Source organism: Lepidochelys kempii, chromosome 15, assembly GCF_965140285.1.
Source record: "Lepidochelys kempii isolate rLepKem1 chromosome 15, rLepKem1.hap1, whole genome shotgun sequence".
In the NCBI taxonomy this organism is placed as follows: Eukaryota; Metazoa; Chordata; order Testudines; family Cheloniidae; genus Lepidochelys; species Lepidochelys kempii.
The window spans coordinates 33,638,634-33,658,128 of record NC_136394.1 but is presented as its reverse complement, the minus strand read 5'-3'; the positions used below and the strand labels follow the sequence as shown (position 1 = coordinate 33,658,128).

The 19,495-nt window shown below is 42.4% G+C and overlaps 1 protein-coding gene across 20 annotated transcripts in view; it reads left to right on the top strand.

Moving 5' to 3' along the window:
* KREMEN1 (kringle containing transmembrane protein 1) overlaps window positions 1-19,495 on the top strand; it is a 150,653-nt gene that overhangs the window by 53,042 nt on the left and 78,116 nt on the right. For 2 of the 20 annotated variants that reach the window (XM_073312979.2, XM_073312975.1), the window contains exon 15: window positions 13,545-13,641. The exons of 17 other annotated variants lie outside the window; for them this stretch is intronic. In XM_073312979.2, the coding sequence (XP_073169080.1) occupies window positions 13,545-13,641 (97 nt within the window). Of the gene's footprint in view, window positions 1-12,138; window positions 12,273-13,544; window positions 13,642-19,495 lie in introns of those variants that run through there. One more of the 20 variants, XM_073312982.2, reaches the window with a different exon arrangement.

Below are 19,495 nucleotides of genomic sequence, written 5' to 3'. Positions count from 1 at the left end.
GCAAGGATAAGTTCCTGGGTTAGTGGTTCTGTTGTGTGGTATGTGGTTGTTGGTGAGTATTTGCTTCAGGTTGCGGGGCTGTCTGTAGGCAAGGACTGGCCTGTCTCCCAAGACTTGTGAGAGTGTTGGGTCATCCTTTAGGATAGGTTGTAGATCCTTAATAATGCGTTGGAGGGGTTTTAGTTGGGGGCTGAAGGTGACGGCTAGTGGCGTTCTGTTATTTTCTTTGTTAGGCCTGTCCTGTAGTAGGTAACTTTGAAGACCATGTCACTTTGCTTTCTGCAGCCTAACGGTCCTCTCGGAGTGCTCATTTCTGCGACAGCTGCAAAAATGTTTTCTTCCATCTATAACTAGCACCCCGTTTTAAAATCAGTAACCTGGCCACAGTGACCCTGTCTTTTTTGTCCTCCAGGCAGAACTATTACAACTCTCTGTTCCTAGGTATGAGTACAGTAACATTAAAAAAAGCTTAATTTAGTCCAGAAGGCAGGCACCTACTTTCTCAGTAACACCACTCTCAAGATTACTTACTCTAGAGCACTGCTCACTAAACTTGCTCTGGCTCACCACATAATGCCAGGTCAAATTCAGGGTCACTATTTCAAATTTATTAAGATTTTTATTCTTTAAATTTATTCATGTTTCTGGCTTAGTAACTAGAGCTATTGAAATGAAGTAGTGATGAATGAGGAAAATTCAGGAAAGTGGGGAGAGAGAAGGTAAAGTAAAAACACCTGTGATTTTCCAGAATCCTATTTTGTATTTAAAATTTCAAACCAAAACTATGCAGTGAGGCTTGAATAGTGTTGCTTTCTGTTTTGTTTTCTTTAATTAGTTTCCATAGAAATGTTCTGCTAATGATTATTCTGATATGCTTCTAATTATACTCACACTACAAGGCTTTGCTTCTGCTACAGCAGCTTCTTTTTGCAAAATAGCTTGTAGCAAGGAAGTCAGAAACAACCCCTGGAAAAGAAACTTCAGGCATCCAACAAATCACGTATAAAAATCAACCAAACACTTAATAATTTTGGAAAACAAAATCTTAACGTATGTATTGTTTTCCTGATAGAGAGGGATTTGGCATTGTTTACCTGCATCTGGTTGCATTCTCTGTGTACACATGCACACACACACACATAGAATCAAGTGCTATTCACCTTCTGAGGCTTACATTTTCCAGGTTTGGTCTCTGTGTCAATGTGGTTATTTTTTGGAAAGTTGATACAAAATCCCATCAGCCTTTTTTAAGATGAAAAAAATCAGGTTTTCCTCAGTATGTGTTCCAGGAGAATAGCTCAAAAATATCTAAAAATAAAGCCAGACAATTTCAAGTTAGAAATAAGGCCTTGTCTGCATTAGAAAGGGTTTTTCAGTATCACTATACCAACAAACCTGCCTAGTAGAGACACAACTTATACTGGCAAAAGCATTCTTTTGCTAGTATTGTTATACCAGTTCTCTAACCAAAGTAAGCCATCCCAGCAAAAGGACATTTTTGCTAGTGTAACTGCATCTATGCTAGGGCTTTTGCCAAGATAGCCATGTGATTTCTTTTTCACACTCCCCAACAACAGCATGGCTCTGGGAAGAAGGATACAGGAGTTTGAGGCACAAGTCATGTTCTCGTCCATCCTCCCTGTTGAAGGAAAAGGCCCAGGTAGGGGCCATCGAATTGTGGAGGTAAATGTGTGGTTGCGCAGGTGGTGTCTGAGAGAGGACTTCGGATTCTTCAACCTTGGGATGTTGTTCCAGGAAGAAGGGAGTGCTAGGAAGAGATGGGCTTCACCTAACAAAGAGAGGGAAGAGCATCTTCACAGGCAGGCTTGCTAACTTAGTGAGGAGGGCTTTAAACTAGGTTTGCCGGGGGATTGTGACCTAAACCCAGAGGTAAGTGGGGAAGTGGGATACCGGGAGGAAACACAAGGAGGAGGGTACAACAGGGGAGGCCTCCTGATTCATACTGAGAAAAATAGGGCAATTGGCGGTTTATCTTAGGTGCCTGTACATGAATGCAAGAAGCCTGGGAAACAAGTGGGAAGAATTGGCACAGTCAAGGAACTATGATGTGATTGGAATAACAGAGACTTGGTGGGGTAACTCACATGACTAGAACACTGTCATGGATGGGTATAAACCGTTCAGGAAGGAGAGGCAGGGGAGAAAAGGTGGAGAAGTTGCACTCTATGTAAGAGAGCAGTATGATTGCTCAGAGCTCCAGAATGAAACTGGAGAAAAACCTGTTAAGAGTGTTAGGGTTAAGTTTAGAGGCGAGAGCAACAAGGTTGATGTCGTGGTGGGCGTCTGCTATAGATCACCAGACCAGGAGGATGAGATAGACAAGGCTTTCTTTGGACAACTAACAGAAGTTTCCAGATCACAGGCCCTGGTTCTCATGGGGGACTTCAATCACCCTGACATTTGTTGGGAGAGCAATACAGCAGTGCACAGACAATCCAGGAAGTTTTTGGAGAGTGTTAGAGACAACTTCCTGGTTCAAGTGCTGGTGGAACCAACTAGGGGCCATACTCCTCTTGACCTGCTGGTCACAAACAGGGAAGAATTGGTAGGGGAAGTAGAAGTGGGTGGCAACCTGGGTGACCATGAGATGGTTGAGTTCAGGATCCTAACAAAAGGAAGAAAGGAGAGCAGCAGAATACATACCCTGAACTTCAGAAAAGGAGACTTTGACTCCCTCAGGGAACTGATGGGCAGGATCCCCTGGGAGGCTAATATGAGGGGGAAAGGAGTCCAGGAGAGCTGGCTGTATTTTAAAGAAGCCTTATTGAGGGTTCAGGAACAAACCATCCCAACGTGCAGAAAGAATAGCAAATATGGCAGGCGACCAGGTTGGCTTAACAGATAAATCTTCAGTGAGTTTAAACACAAAAAGGAAGCTTAGAAGAAGTGGAAACTTGGACAGATGACTAGGGAGGAGTATAAAAATATTGCTCAAGCTTGCAGGAATGTAATCAGGAAGACCAAAGCACAACTGGAGTTGCAGCTAGCAAGGGATGTGAAGGGTAACAAGAAGGGTTTCTACTAGGGCTGTCAAATGATTAAAAAAATTAATCACAATTAATCGCACTGTTAAATATTTATTTAAATATTTTTGGATGTTTTCTACATTTTCAAATATATTGATTTCAATTATAACATGGAATACAAAGTGTACAGTGCTCACTTTATATTTATTTTTATTACAAATATTTGCACTGTAAAAAACAAAAGAAATAATATTTTTCAATTCACCTAATACAAGTACTGTAGTGCAATCTCTTTGTCATGAAAGTTGAATTTACAAATGTAGAATTCTGTGCAAAAAATAACTGCATTCAAAAATGTAACAATGTAAAACTTTAGAGCCTACAAGTCCACTCATTCTCATTTCTTGTTCAACCAATCGCTCAGACAAACAAGCTTGTTTACATTTGAAGGAGATAATGCTGCCTGCTTCTTGTTCAGAATGTCACCTGAAAGTGAGAACAGGCGATTACATGGCACTGTTGCAGCCGGCATTGCAAGATATTTACATGCCAGATGCGCTAAAGATTCATATGTCTCTTCATGCTTCATCCACCATTCCAGGGAACATGCGTCCAGGCTGATGACAGGTTCTGCTCGATAACAATCCAAAGCATTGCGAACCGATGCATGCTCATTTTCATAATCCGAGTCAGATGCCACCAGCAGAAGGTTGATTTTTCTTTTTTAGTGGTTCAGGTTCTGTAGTTTCTGCATTGGAATGTTGCTCTTTTAAGACTTCTGAAAGCTTGCTCCACACCTCATCCCTCTCAGATTTTGGAAGGCACTTCAGATTCTTAAAATTTGGGTTGAGTGCTCTAGCTATCCGTTGAAGTCTCACACTGGTACCTTCTTTGTGTTTTGTCAAATCTGCAGTGAAAGTGTTCTTAAAATGAACAACATGTGCTGAGTCATCATTCGAGACTACTAGAACATGAAATATATGGTAGAATGTGAGTAAAACAGAGCAGGAGACATACAGTTCTCCACCAAGGAGTTCAGTCACAAATTTAATGAATGCATTATTTTTTAACGAGCGTCATCAGCATGAAAGCATGTCCTCTGGAATTGTGGCAGAAGCATGAAGGGGCATATGAATGTTTAGCATATCTGTCATGTAAATACCTTGCAATGCTGGTTACAAAAGTGCCAGGCGAATACCTGTTCTCGCTTTCTGGTGACATTGTAAATAAGAAGCAAGCAGCAGTATCTCCTGTCAATGTAAACAAACTTGTTTATCTTAACAATTGGCTGAGCAAGAAGTAAGACTGAGTGGACTTGTAGGCTCTAAAGTTTTACATTGTTTTGTTTTTGAGTGCAGTTCTGTAACAAAAAAATCTACATTTGTGAGTTGCATTTTCATGATGAAGAGATTGCACTACAGTACTTGTATGAGGTGAACTGAAAAGGACTATTTCTTTTGTTTATCATTTTTACAGCAGAAATATTTGTAATCAAAAATAATACAAAGTGAGCAATGTACACTTTGTATTCTGTGTTGTAATTGAAATAAATATATTTGAAAATGTAGAAAAACATCCAAAATATTTAATACATTTCAATTGGTATTCTATTGTTTAACAGTGCGATTAAAACTGCGAATAATTGCGATTAATTTTTTTAATCGTGATTAATTTTTTGGGGTTAATCGCGTGAGTTAACTGTGATTAATTGATAGCCCTAGTTTCTACAGGTATGTTAGAAACAAGAAGGTGGTCAGGGAAAGTGTTGGACCCTTACTTACTGAATGGGGAAGGCAACCTAGTGACAAATGATGTGGGGAAAAAGCTGAAGTACTCAATGCTTTTTTTGCCTTGGTCTTCACAGACAAGGTCAACTCCCAGACTGCTTCACTGGGCAGCACAGTATGGAGAGGAGGTGAGCAGCTCTCAGTAGTGAAAGAACAGGTTAAGGACTATTTAGAAAAGCTGGACATGCACAAGTCCATGGGTCTGGATCTAATACATCCCAGGGTGCTGAGGGAATTGGCTGATGTGATTGCAGAGCCATTGGCCATTATCTTTGAAAACTTGTGGTGATTGGGGGAAGTCCTGGATGATTGGAAAAAGACAAATACATTGCCCATCTTTAAAAAAGGGAAGAAGGAGAATCCGGGGAACTACAGACTGGTCAGCCTCACCTCAGTCCCTGGAAAAATCATGGAGCAGGTCCCCAAGGAATCCATTCTGAAGCACATGGAAGAGAGGAAGGTGAGCAGGAACAGTCATCATGGATTCACCAAGGCCAAGTCATGCCTGACCAACCTGATTGCCTTCTATGATGAGATAACTGGCTCTGTGGATATGGGGAAAGCGGTGGACGTGATATATCTTGACTTGAGCAAAGCTTTTGATACAGCCTCCCACAATATTTTTGCCAGCAAGTTAAAAAAGTATGGATTGGATAAATGGACTATAAGGTGGACAGAAAGCTGGCTAGATCATTGGGCTCAACGGGTAGTGAACAATGGCTCAATGTCCAATTGGCAGCTGGTATCAAGCAGAGGGGTCAGTCCTGGAGCTGGTTTTGTTCAACATCTTTATTAATGATCTGGATGATGGGATAGATTGCACCCTCAGCAAGTTCGTGGATGACACTAAGGGTATGTCTACACTACAAAATTACGTCAATATTATAGAATTCAATTTTTATAAATTGATTTTATACGGTCGATTGCATATGTCCACACTAAGCACATTAAGTCGGCAGAGTGCGTCCTCACTACCTTGCTAGCATCGACTTATGGAGAGGTGCACTGTGGGTAGCTATCCCACAGTTCCCCCAGTCTCCACTACCGACTGGAATTCTGGGTTAAGCTCCCAATGCCATATGTGGCAAAAACATTGTTGTGGGTGGTTTTGGGTACATGTCGTCAGTCGCCCCTCCCTCCGTGAAAGCAACAACAGACAATCATTTCGCACCTTTTTTCTGTGTGGACGCCATACTGCTTTCAGCAGACAGTGCAGTAGGAGTGCTAAACATCGTCATCCACTGCTTCCCCTGCAACTCTGCTCTGCTGCTATTTTCTCAATAGCGAATTTCTCCATGTTGTCTGTCATGGGCTCCCAGGTATGTGTGTTCTTCCTTGGGAAATGTGCGCAGTGCTAACCATCATCCTCCACTGCTTCCGCTGCAACTCTGCTCTCCTGCTCTCATGAATCCATCTCACAGGTCCTCTCGTCGTTCTCTATAAATATCTGTTCTCGTGGCATCCGTCGTCAGCCACTGCTTCCACTGCAACTCTGCTCTCCTGCAGATGCCATACCACAGCAAGCATACCAAGATGAGAGCAGTCCTCACAGTTCACAAGTGAGTGGTGATAGCCTTTGGAAGCTTGCAACACCAGATAGCTACCGGTCAGTCAGGAATCAATTTGGAGTGGGCAAATCTGCTGTGGGGGCTGCTGTGATCCAAGTAGCCAAAGCAATCACTGAGCTGCTGCTATCAAAGGTAGTGACTCTGGGAAATGTGCAGGTCATAGTGGATGACTTTGCTGCAATGGGATTCCCTAACTCTGGTGGGGCGATAGATGGAACACATATCCTTATCTTGGGACCGGACCACCTTGGCAGCCAGTACGTAAACCGTAAGGGGTACTTTTCAATGGTACTGCAAGCACTGGTGGATCACAAGGGACGTTTCACCAACATCAACGTGGGATGGCCAGGAAAGGTACATGACGCTCGCATCTTCAGGAACTCTGGTCTATTTCAAAAGCTGCAGAAAGGGACTTACTTCCCAGGCCAGAAAATAACTGTTGGGGATGTTGAAATGCCTATAGTTATCCTTGAGGACCTAGCCTACTCCTTAATGCCATGGCTCATGAAGCCATACACAGGCAGCCTGGACAGTAGTCAGGAGCTGTTCAGCTATAGGCTGAGCAAGTGCAGAATGGTCGTAGAATGTGTATTTTGGACGTTTAAAAGTGCACTGGCACAGTTTACTGACTCGGTTAGACCTCAGCGAAACCAATATTCACCAACAACCACATACCACACAACAGAACCACTAACCCAGGAACTTATCCTTGCAACAAAGCCCGTTGCCAATTGTGACCACATATCTATTCAGGGGACACCATCACAGGGCCTAATAACATCAGCCACACTATCAGAGGCTCGTTCACCTGCACATCCACCAATGTGATATATGCCATCATGTGCCAGCAATGCCCCTCTGCCATGTACATTGGTCAAACTGGACAGTCTCTACGTAAAAGAATAAATGGACACAAATCAGATGTCAAGAATTATAACATTCATAAACCAGTCGGAGAACACTTCAATCTCTCTGGTCACGCGATCACAGACATGAAGGTCGCTATCTTAAAACAAAAAAACTTCAAATCCAGACTCCAGCGAGAAACTGCTGAATTGGAATTCATTTGCAAATTGGATACTATTAATTTAGGCTTAAATAGAGACTTGGAGTGGCTAAGTCATTATGCAAGGTAGCCTGTTTCCTCTTGTTTTTTCCTCCCCCCCTCCCCCAAATGTTCTGGTTTAACTTGGATTTTAACTTGAAGAGTGGTCAGTTTGGATGAGCTATTACCAGCAGGAGAGTGAGTTTATGTGTGTATGGGGGTGGGGGGGATGTGAGAAAACCTGGATTTGTGCAGGAAATAGCCCAACTTGATTGTCATGCACATTGTGTAAAGAGTTGTCACTTTGGATGGGCTATCACCAGCAGGAGAGTGAATTTGTGTGGGGGGGGTGGAGGGTGAGAAAACCTGGATTTGTGCTGGAAATGGCCCACCTGATGATCACTTTAGATAAGCTATTACCAGCAGGACAGTGGGGGGGGAATAGGTATTGTTTCATATTCTCTGTGTATATATAAAGCCTGCTGCAGTTTCCACGATATGCATCTGAGGAAGTGAGCTGTAGCTCACGAAAGCTTATGCTCTAATAAATTGGTTAGTCTCTAAGGTGCCACAAGTACTCCTTTTCTTTTTGCGAATACAGACTAACACGGCTGTTACTCTGAAATATTCCCATTGTTATTGTTGCTTGCTGTGTGCTCCACAATATCTGTGAGAGTAAGGGGGAGACGTTTATGGTGGGGTGGGAGGTTGAGGCAAATCGCCTGGCCACTGATTACATGCAGCCAGACACCAGGGCGATTAGAAGAGCACAGCAGGGCGCGCTGCTCATCAGAGAAGCTTTGTAAACCAGTTTCATGACTGGCCAGGCTACAGTGTGACAGTTCTGTTTGTTTCTCCTTGATGAAAACCCGCCTCCTGGGTTCACTCTACTTCCCTGTAAGCCAACCGCCCTCCCTCCTTCGATCACCGCTTGCAGAGGCAATAAAGTCATTGTTGTTTCAGAATCATGCATTCTTTATTAATTCATCACACAAGTAGGGGGATAACTGCCAAGGTAGCCCGGGACGGGTGGGGGAGGAGGGAAGCACCAGGTGGGTGGTGGATAAGGGGAGGAGGGAAGGACAAGGCCACACTGCACTTCAAAACTTATTGAATGCCAGCCTTCTGTTGCTTGGGCAGTCCTCTAGGGTGGAGTGGTTGGGTGCCTGGAGTGGGCCCCTGCCCCCACGTTGTTGGGCATCTGGGTGGGGAGGCTATGGAACTTGGGGAGGAGGGCAGGTGGTTATACAGGGGCTGCATCAGTGGTCTGTGCTTCTGCTGCCTTTCCTACAGCTCCACCAGATGCCGGAGCATATCAGTTTGATCCCCCAGTAGCCTCAGCATTGCATCCTGCCTCCTCTCATCATGCTGCCGCCACCTCTCCTCTTGCTTCCGCAACCTCTCATCTTGCTCGTCCCTCCTGTCCTTGCATTCATTTTCTGCTTTCCTGGACTCTACCAATGTTTGCTTCCATGCATTCTGCTGAGCTCTTTCAATGCAGGACAACTGCATGAGCTCAGAGAACATTTCATCGCGAGTGTGGTTTATTTCACCTTTTTATCTGTGCTAGCCTCTGGGACGGAGATGATGGGGGAGTGTTGAAACATTTGCTGCTATGGGAGGAAAAAAAGGGAGAGTAGTATTTAAAAAGACACATTTTAGAGAACAATGGGTAGACTCTTTCACGGTGAACCAAGCTGTTAACATTACATAGCACATGTGCTTTCGCTACAAAGTCGCATTTTGCCTCTTATATTGAGGGCCTGCCAGTTTGGTGTGTGAGATCACACACGCAGGGCCGGGCAACAGAATTCGGCTTGCAGGCAGCCGTGGTAAGCCACAGTCTTTCGGCTTCTTCAACCTTCATAACATATGGGAATGGTTTCAAACAGCAGCGCCCTCCTTTCCCATACCAAGCACCTGTTGGGTTGGCCATTTAAAAGGAGGGGCTACAGTTTTTGGGTTGACGTGCAGCACAAACCCAACTAACTCCCTCCCCCCCCCAATTCTCTGGGATGATCGCTTCACCCCTCCTCCCACCACGTGACTAGTATTGGGGAAGATCCCTGGGAGCCAAACGCAAACAGCTCAGCGTGAACGGGCCCCCCCAACACCACGTGGCTAAAAGCGGGGATGATTTCTTTTCAGCCACAGGCAAACAGCCCAGCAGGAATGGCTACCTCTGAATGTCCCCTTAATAATGTCCTTGGAGGATTTTCCAGACATGTTAACAGACTTTTCCAGTAGCTGTACTGGCCGTGAATGCATCCCAAGTCTTCAGGGCAAATTAATCATTAAACACGCTTGCTTTTAAACCATGTATTATATATACAAAGGTACACTCACCAGAGGTGACTTCTCCAGCTTCATGGTCCGGGAGCCCGCCTTGGGAGGGTTGGAAGGGTATTGGCTTCAGGGTCATAAACAGTTCCTGGCTGTCAGGGAGAACGGTTTCTCCACTTGCCTGTTGTGTGCTATCCTCCTCCTCCTCCTCCTCATCATCTTCGTCGTCCCCAAAATCCTCATCCCTGTTGCATGAGACTCCCCCCTTGCAGGTGTCCACAGACGGGTGGATTAGTGGTAGGGGCACCCCCTAGAATTGTATGCAGCTCATCATAGAAGCGGCATGTCTGGGGCTTTGACCCGGAGCGGCCATTTGCCTCTTTGGTTTTTTGGTAGGCTTGCCTGAGCTCCTTAATTTTCATGCAGCACTGCTGCAGGTCCTGTTATAGGCTCTGTCCATCATGCCTTTGGAGCTTTTTTCAATATATTGGCATTTCGTCTTTTGGAATGGAGTTCTGATAGCACGGATTCGTCTCCCCATACAGCGATCAGATCCAGTACCTCCCATTCAGTCCATGCTGGAGCTCTTTTGGGATTCAGGGACTGCGATGATCACCTGTGCTGATGAGCTCTGCATAGTCACCTCTGCTGATGAGGTCACCATGCTGGCCAAACAGGAAATGAAATTAAAAAGTTCCCAGTGCTTTTCCTGTGTACCTGGCTAGTGCATCTGAGTTGAAAGTGCTGTCCAGAGCAGTCACAATGGAGCACTCTGGGATAGCTCCCGGAGGCCAATACCATCAAATTGCGTCCACACTACCCCAAATTCGACCCGGCAATGTCAATTTCAGCGCTAATCCCCTCATTGGGAAGGAGTACAGAAATTGATTTTAAGAGCCCTTTAAGTCAACAAAAATGGCTTTGTTGTGTGGATGGGTGCAGGGTTAAATCGATCTAACGACGCTAAATTCGACCTAAACTCGTAGTGTAGACCAGGGCTAAGCTGGGGTGAGAGGTAGATACACTGGGGAGTAGGGATAGGGTCCAGAGTGACCTAGACAAATCGGAGGATTGGGCCAAAAAAAATCTGATGATGTTCAAAGCCTTTCCTGGATGCCATGTTTGTGAAGAAATGCACATTGGAAATGCTGGAGGAGCTTTTTGCCGGAGATAAAAATAAAGATGACGTTGTTGCAAATTCCCTTGTCTGATTCCATGGCAGTGTAAAAATTGGAGGTAATTTACTAGGATTATTTGTCAGCACTGCTTTCTGATTTGAAAACACCAAATACATGTCTCTTGCGGTGGACAAATCAAGCAATTTAAATGACACTGCCTGGCTATTGTTGTGTGTTAGATTTTATGATGGTAAAATTTTCAAGGAAGAAATTTTGTGCTTAATACTATTAGAAACTTACACCACAGGAGAGATAATTTTTGAAAAGGTAAAAAAAGGTAAAAGACTTTTTTTGGGGGGAAAAGGTTTATTTGTACAGAAATTTAAATTGTTTGTTAGAGATGAAGGTCCCTCCATGACAGTGGAAGTGAATGGCTTTGCTTCATGTTTGGCAGTGATACAATCTTCATTAAGTCCATGCATCATTCACCAGACTGTCCTGTGTGCTAAGTAGTCTGGGGACTTGAAAAAAAAATGGGTATTGTGATGAGATTAGTGAACTACATAAACTCAATTTTTAGCTTACAGCATTGTCTTTTTAAAGCTCTTTTACAAGAGTTTTCAGCTGTATCCAGTGATCTGTTGCAACACATTGATGTTCACTGGTTAAGTAGGGGGCATGTGTTAGAAAGGTTTTGTGCGCTTCGTAAAGAAATAATAGAAATTCTTTCAAACCATAAGACCAACAAGGACTGCAAGTTCCTGTAATTTGTGAATGATGTCTCCTTTATATCACAGGTAGCTTTTCTGTACGATAGTACTGGTCACTTGAATTCCCTCAACTTGCAGCTCCAAGGCCGTGCAAGTAGAGTTGGGAATCTGTTTGAAAAAGTGTCTTTCAGACAGACTTAATAGGAAAGATTGTGCACTTTCCCACATTGCGTTTTGTTGCTACAGATGAAACTTTGATGGAAACAATGCAAGAATTCCTAAACAACCTGATAGAAAATTTAAAATGATTTGAGAATTTTAAAATTCCAAAGGATTTGCTTTTATTTGTTCATGATGAGTGTGTCGTCTCTGGTGATGGATCTTGCTTCTGAAGCAAAGAACATTCTTGATTCAGTTGATGAAGGTGCTTTTCAGTTAGAAATTGTAAGGCTTCAGAGTTCAGATATATTAAAGGCAAAATTCTGAGAAGTGGGACTTTGTGATTTATGGATTCAATATGCTGGCCAGTTTCAGAATAGCCAGAATCTAGCCATCTATCTTTTAACAAATATCTATGAATCTATGAAACAATGTTCGGATTAACATACCTCTGTGAATCTGGGTTTTCTACCATGAACAGTATAAAAAAAAACAACACAGCAATCACCTGACAGATGAGCATCTTCACCAGTGGTTGTGCCTTGCCCAAACCATTTGCAAACCACTCTTCACAAAGCTTGCCAGAGATCATCGATGTCACCTCTCTAGTTAGAGATTGCCAGAAGCATAGGTAATAATGTTGTTTTATAAACTTTGTTAAAAGATTGCAACATAAGTATCAGTGTTTCTATCAAGGTCTTTATTTATTGGCAGCTGAAGGTTTGTTGTGTTTTTTTATTTTGTCAACGTTCTGCGCAGATGGCCTGCCTCTTTGGTCATAAAATTCTAATATCGGCCTGCGGGTAGATCTAATTGAGTATCGCTGCCGCAAGTGTAGGGACTGCATTTCTGCCTGTCCTTTTTGCAAATTGTGCAAAGGGGAAAAGGCTCCTCACATATCCCCCAAAACCCTACACATTGGTAAAGGTATGACCAACCCAGGCCCTGTAGTAATACTGCTGTTAATATTTACTGGGATTAGAAACAAGTAATAAAGCGCAACTCAAAAATTTTCACATCTGATTTCTTTGGACTTTAACTTCATTATCAAATTTCAGAATAAAAAATTTTTTTACTTTTATTATGTTTGTACATCTAAATGTGTATAAATGGCAATGCAAACATCATATACTTCAACATATACAAGTAGCAGAACAGTCACTTTTTTCCATCTCCCATCAAAAGCTTAGGAAAATGGATGTGTATTTTCAAGTCTCACTTTTCATGTTTTTTTGCACAAAATCTTTAATAACTTCGTTGTCATATACTTTTGAGCCAATTTCAACTTTACTGAACAGCAAAACCCACAATATATCTGTTGGTTCTTTTGAGACTATTACAAATATTTATCAATTTTAGCTTTGAAAAGTTTTGATCTCCTGAAAAAAAATTCACAGGTAAGGTAAGGGCAGTGTGCAGGGCAAGAATGCTATTTGGGAAGTGGTCACCTTTCTTTTTCTTGTTGATAAACTGAAAGGTATGTTGAAGCTCTGGGGGTTGTGAGTTTATATATAACTCTGTAGGTTCATAGTAGTTAAACATTAACCACTAATGTTAATTGGATTGACAGTTCAGTGGGTTTTACCAGATTAACAAACATCTAGAAATCTCACTCATGACCACGTTCAAATACAAGTTGCTTGCCAAGATCATATAGGTATATCTCACTTAAGCAATTCCCTGCCCGTGCAGGGGCCTTGGGCATTTGTTTACATCAATCCCTCTATTCTCTGCCTGTGGCACACAATAGCTTAGTTTTCCAAGGGTTGTAATATTATGGTCTACTTTTGGTGGTTGAGTTTAGTGAGTGGGTGGTGTTGGTGGCCAGGGATTCGCATGAAGGGAAAATGTCACAGTTCCACTGGTTTTCTCTTTCCCCTTTTGCAGATAACAACCAAGCAGTTCTCTTTTCCTGTATTTTTGGAATTCTTGGCTTTGTAATTCTTGTGGTTCTAATCTTCCTGCTGTGCAGAAAGCAGAAGAGGTAAGGAATCATTCTAGTAAGTTGTTACAGATATCTGAGCAATTGAGAGAGAAAAGGATTTTTAGTCAGAATATTTTAATTTCTTTGGGGTATTTTGTCTTCTATACCTAAAAAGTGTCATTTCAAAACAGACATGGTGACACCCAAGTGATACATTTTTTTAGGTGGTTCAACAATTTGTCACAAGGTTCCATAATTTATCATGCACCTTTGACCATTTCTCTTCCTCTCTTGTCACAAATCCATCAACTTTGGGCATGCTTCTAATATCTCTTATGAAAAAGTCTAGTAGAATTTAATAGGAAACAATCAGCTTTCTCTGTAGGGTTGTCAACTATCTGGAGTAGCTCACAAGCACGAGTGCCAACCTCAAGGGCAGACTGTCAAGAAGCAGGGAACCCCAAATTGGTTGAGAGTTCTATATTAAGTTTTCACCAACCAAGTAACAAGTGTGAACTCCTCAAACACTATGGTTTCCTAATCGTGGAGTCCCAGACAGTCCCCTTGGGTACTCCCATCTGTCTTGCCATCCAGGCAAACTTGCCTTTGTGATAGATGGTCCTTTACACCAAAAATCATAACAATATTCAGGTTACTCCCAGTCCCAAAGGACTAGCCACTTACCCCAAGTCAATCGCACCTTAGACCTCACACCAAAGACTATGCTTGTAGCCAATCCTATAACTAAAGATTTATTAACTAAGAAGAAGAAATGAGAGTTATTTACAAAGTTAAGCCAGGTAAACAAACACACAAATGAGTTACAGTCTTAGGTTCCAAAAGGTGATAGAAGCTACTGAGATATACAAGCTTTCTATGTCCTTTAGCGCTAAGCAGCTTTGGGATCCCTTGCTTATGCTTGGAAATATTGCCCTCTCCAAATTCCAAGCAGTATAGTGATACAGTTCCTTCAGGTCTGGGATTTTTATTCCCTTCTTCCAGAGTTCAAAGTGATGGGACAAGTGTTTGCACCCATCTCCTCTTCATGGGGGATTGGAGGTGGGTGTAATCAACCAAGTCTTTGTCCTTTGATGTTTCACAATGACTCATTTGGTTTCAGTGGGCCTTATTCTGTGCAGGACCATCACTTTGCATTAATTAATGCTTCTTTCCTGTTTGATGAGTTACACAGTTACAGAGGTTTACAATGCAAACAGTCAATATAACTTTATACCATGTGTCAAGGTTCCTTCCCCACATCTGTACCAGATGTGGGGACCCGCATGAAAGACCCCCTAAGCGTATTTCTACCAGGTTAGGTTAAAACTTCCCCAAGGCACAAAGTCTTTGCCCTAGAATTAGGTAAACGCTGCCACCACCAAGTGATTTAACCACAATCAGGGAAAGGACCACTTGGAGTTGCTATTTCCCCAAAATATCCCCCCAAGCCCTTACACCCCCTTTCCTGGGGAGGCTTGAGAATAAACAAGATGAACACAGGCCAGTCTTGGATTTTTAAGACTCAAAAAACCCAATCAGATTCTTATAAAACAGAACTTTATCAGAAGAACAAGAAAAGATAAGAGAACAACTCTGTAAAATCAGAATGGAAGATAATCTTACAGGCAGTCAGATTCAAAACAGAGAGAATCCCTCTAGGCAAAACCTTAAATTACGAAAAGACACAAAAACAGGAATACACATTTCCTCCAGCACAGCGAATTTTACAAGCCAAAACAAAGAAAACCTAACACATTTTCTAGCTAGATTACTTACTAACTTTACAGGAATTGGAGGGCTTGCATCCTTGATCTGTTCCCGGCAAAGGTATCATGCAGACAGATCAAAGCCTTTTCCCCCCCTCCAGATTTGAAAGTATCTTGTCCCCTCATTGGTCATTTTGGGTCAGGTGCCAGCCAGGTTATGTGAGCTTCTTAACCCTTTACAGGTAAAAGGACTTTGTCTCTGGCCAGGAGGGATTTTATAGCACTGTATACAGAAAGGTGGTTACCCTTCCCTTTATGACACCATGGGATACAGATGTTATAAGTGAGATCAATACAAGCAGTATCCTACAAGCATTTCATCAAATCTAAACACATTCTTACAAACTTAAATCTATTTTAGCAATGCTAGCACACGGGTCAGTCAGACTGGTTTCCAGCTATGCATTTGTTAGTATTCATGAAGCCTAGGGGCCTTGGCTTGAGCTGGCACCTGGTCTGCCAGTGTCACAATAGTCTTTGAACCATCCTATGGAATTTAACAGAAAATTATATACTTGCTATAGAAACCTATAGGATAATGTAAAAGTCCTTCAGAAAGGTGATCATTTGCTATTAAATTCCATAACATTTTAAGAGAGAGATGTAATATATATCTGCAGAGAAGATTAAAATATCTTATATATATATGAGCCTGCAAAATGTTTTTTCTTTTCCACCAAGTATGGAATTTTCCCAAAAAAAGTTACATTAGCAAAGTTCAAAGTTGGGATACTTAATTTATTGAAAAGCTATTTTAGCTAACTATTAGAGGTCTCTGTGACTTCTGGTCCCTGTACACATGGATTCATTTTGACTGTGGCATGTGGCTTTACAGGCAGAGAGATCTAAAAAATAATATTAATGAAACTTAAAATTCTCTATGGCTCCTTTTCTGAAAAGACAGTCACCATTATTGAATTTATGGAGAAGTGAGATGGGAAAACATATATGGCAGTAGTACTCAATGAAGCCCCAGACACCACCAATACTCTACCCATCACTGAAAATACAAACCAATTGATTCTGTCACCCAAAATCAGCTAATTCTGGTACTCCCCAGAACTCAAACCATTTAATGTTTCCTCCTACAAAACATACTTCTTTAATGTTGCCTCATACAATTAACACAGAATCCCCATACCACAACCCTCATGCATAATTGATATAGATTCCCATAGAATCTAGATACTTACCACAATTAATACAATGTCCTCACATACAGCATCAAACAGAAAATTCATGGAGAGCCCCCTTCACCACCTCCACATTTGGCAGAGTCCATATACATTACAGATTCCCACAGGGAGAACTCATCACAATTAATATATTCTCCCCTCCCGGGCCTGGGAAGCACAACAGCACTGGGAGATGTTCACACATCCCCATGACTGAGTAGGGAGCTGAGGGTGGAAAACCACCAGCTAACCATCAGCACATGGTCTGCAAGTAGAATTGATGAGGTGGGACAAACTGATGGTGGGATCACAAAGTGTAGATATGGCATGAGAGCCCATACTGGCAGTTTCTGAGCCCTGCATTTAAATTAATTTGTGATTCCTGCCCCCCCCAACCCTATGATAAGAGGCATTTCCATAGTACACAGTGTTCTGTTAGCTTTTGTTCAACACATTAATAAAATGAGATAAAGTTACACAGTTCATACCTTCAATCTTCCAAAAACTGCCAATAAACCCTTCATGTCCCATCCACCATCATACATTCTGTTGACCTGTATATGCTACATGTTGCTGAAAGAATCTGTATTTTACAAATGTTTTAGAGAATTTAGAAAAAAATATAGTATTGGGATTATTTGAAGTCCATGAGATCCTTCATGGTCCTAGAGGTCTGCACTAGTGGAGCTTGAGGCAGGGTGAGGGCCTGTGTGTGTAGCTGTAAAGCTATTTGCACTAGAAAAGCCATATTAAATTATCTAGTCTATCCTTGGGGAGTCATGAAAGATTGCTAACTACAGTATATTCTCCAGTACAGTTTTAAATATGCCAAGTTATATGTTTTACTATTGTACATGAGATGAGATAGAATACACAGTGTCTGCAGAACTCTGGCACTGAGATAGTTAAATAAAAGACAGACAAGGATCTGACCTTGGTGTTTTCTGCTAGGACCAGGCACTTACAGGTACATACCATTGCTTGTTGTGAATGTGACAAGAGAAAATTGGGTGTGAAGCCTTTTAAATAGAAATATTGCCAACTTCAGCTGTTCAAAAATATTGAGTCAGCACCTAACAAATCATGAGATTAAAAAAAATAAATTTTGGTTCTTTGATTTGTCTTCTAGCTTTTAAGCTGTTAGGGTTCACATTTTCAAGCTTTTCTACATAACCGTAAAGGTTTGAAACTTAGGCCCAGATTCACAAAGATATTTAACTGCCTAAATCCCAGATTTAGACCATAAAATTTTGAATTTAGACACCTAAATCCCAGTTTTGGCTCCACTACGATCCACCAGACTTCTGCTTAACCCAGTAGGGGTCTAAATTCATATAGTGCCCAATTTTTCAAGGTAAAGGTTCCCTAGGCATCTGTTTTTCTGCATCTCAGCATGTGTGCTGTAGCCTTACTCTAGAAATCTGGATGTCTATCTCTTACTTAAGCCCCAGAGCAATTCACAAATGGGGGGAAGATAGATGTTTGCCTTCTAACCCGGTAGCGGCTTAGCCACTGGACTACAGAGTCAGTCTCTCTCTCTGGCCCAATGACTATTTAAGTATTTATCCACAATGGAACAGTCATTGAGTGCAAGAGAGAGTGAGAAGGATATTGATAAACTGGAGAGAATTTAGAGAAGAGCCATGAGAATGATTACAGGATTGGAAAAATGCCTTATAATGGTATATCAAGGAAGTCAATCTATTCAGTTTAAAGAAAAGGTTAAGGGTTACTTGATCACAGTTTATAAGTACCTACATGGGAACAAACATTTGATAATGAGCTCTTCAATCTAACTGACAAAGGTATAACAAATTCCACTCAGTGGAAGTCAAATTCAGACTGGAAATAAGAAGCACTTTTTCAAGGGAGGACAATTAACCATTAAAACTATTTACCAAGGGCCTGTGGGGAATTCTCCATCACTGGAAATTTTTAAATCAAGCTTGAATGTTTTTCTAAAAGATCTGCTTTTGTTCAAACAGGAATTACAGTAACTCCTCACTTAAAGTCATCCAGTTAATGTTGTTTTGTTGTTACATTGCTGATCAATTAGAGAACATGCTCATTTAAAGTTGTGCAATGCTCCCTTATAACATTGTTTGGCAACCGCCTGCTTTGTCCACTGCTTGCAGAAAGAGCAGCTGGGGAGGAGCAGGGACGAGGTGCACTCAGGGGAGGAGGCGGAGAAGAGGTGGGGCAGGAGCAGGAACTTAGGGGAAGGGGTGGAATGGGGATGGGGCAGGGGTGGGAAGAGGCCAGGTCAGGGGGGGTCGAGCACCCACCGGGCAGAGGGGAAGTTGGCGCCTATGGCTCCCCTAAGTTCCCTGTGCAGCAGCCGCCCAGAAAGCTATCAATTGCAGGGCAGTTCAGATGTCCCTCCCCCCACTGCCATGTGCTGCTCCTGCCCTCTGCCTTGGAGCTGCTCCTGGGAGCCTCCTGCTTGCTGTGGTGCTAATGTCAGGGTGTCCCCCCCTCCCCCTTCTGTACCCATCTCCACAGTGTCGTGGGGGACACTACAGGGCTCAGGACTGAGGGAGCTTGCTGGCAGCAGCTGCTGTCTCAACTTGCTGATCTACTTTAAAAGGCAGTGGGGGGAGTGGGGGTCAACGTACTTAAAGGGGCAACACACGTCTCTTTCTCCCACACAAAGGGTGTGTGTCTCTGTCTCTCTCTGCCATGCCGTCTCCTCTCCCTCCATTCCTGGTGCCTTGTAGAGTGAGGCTACATTAACAACAATGTGTTAAACCTTAGGGGTTCAGCCGAGGGCTAGTTCATCATTTAGCAGTAAGGCATTCCCTGGGAAATATCCCACCCTCTTCCACACTCTGACTTCACCACCTCAACCAAGCTTCACAATTATCATTGCTGTGTACAGTATTAAATTGTTTGTTTAAAACTTATACTGTGTATATGTGTGTGTCTGTGTGTATATATATATACTACTACTTTAAGCTAAACGATGTTAAGCGA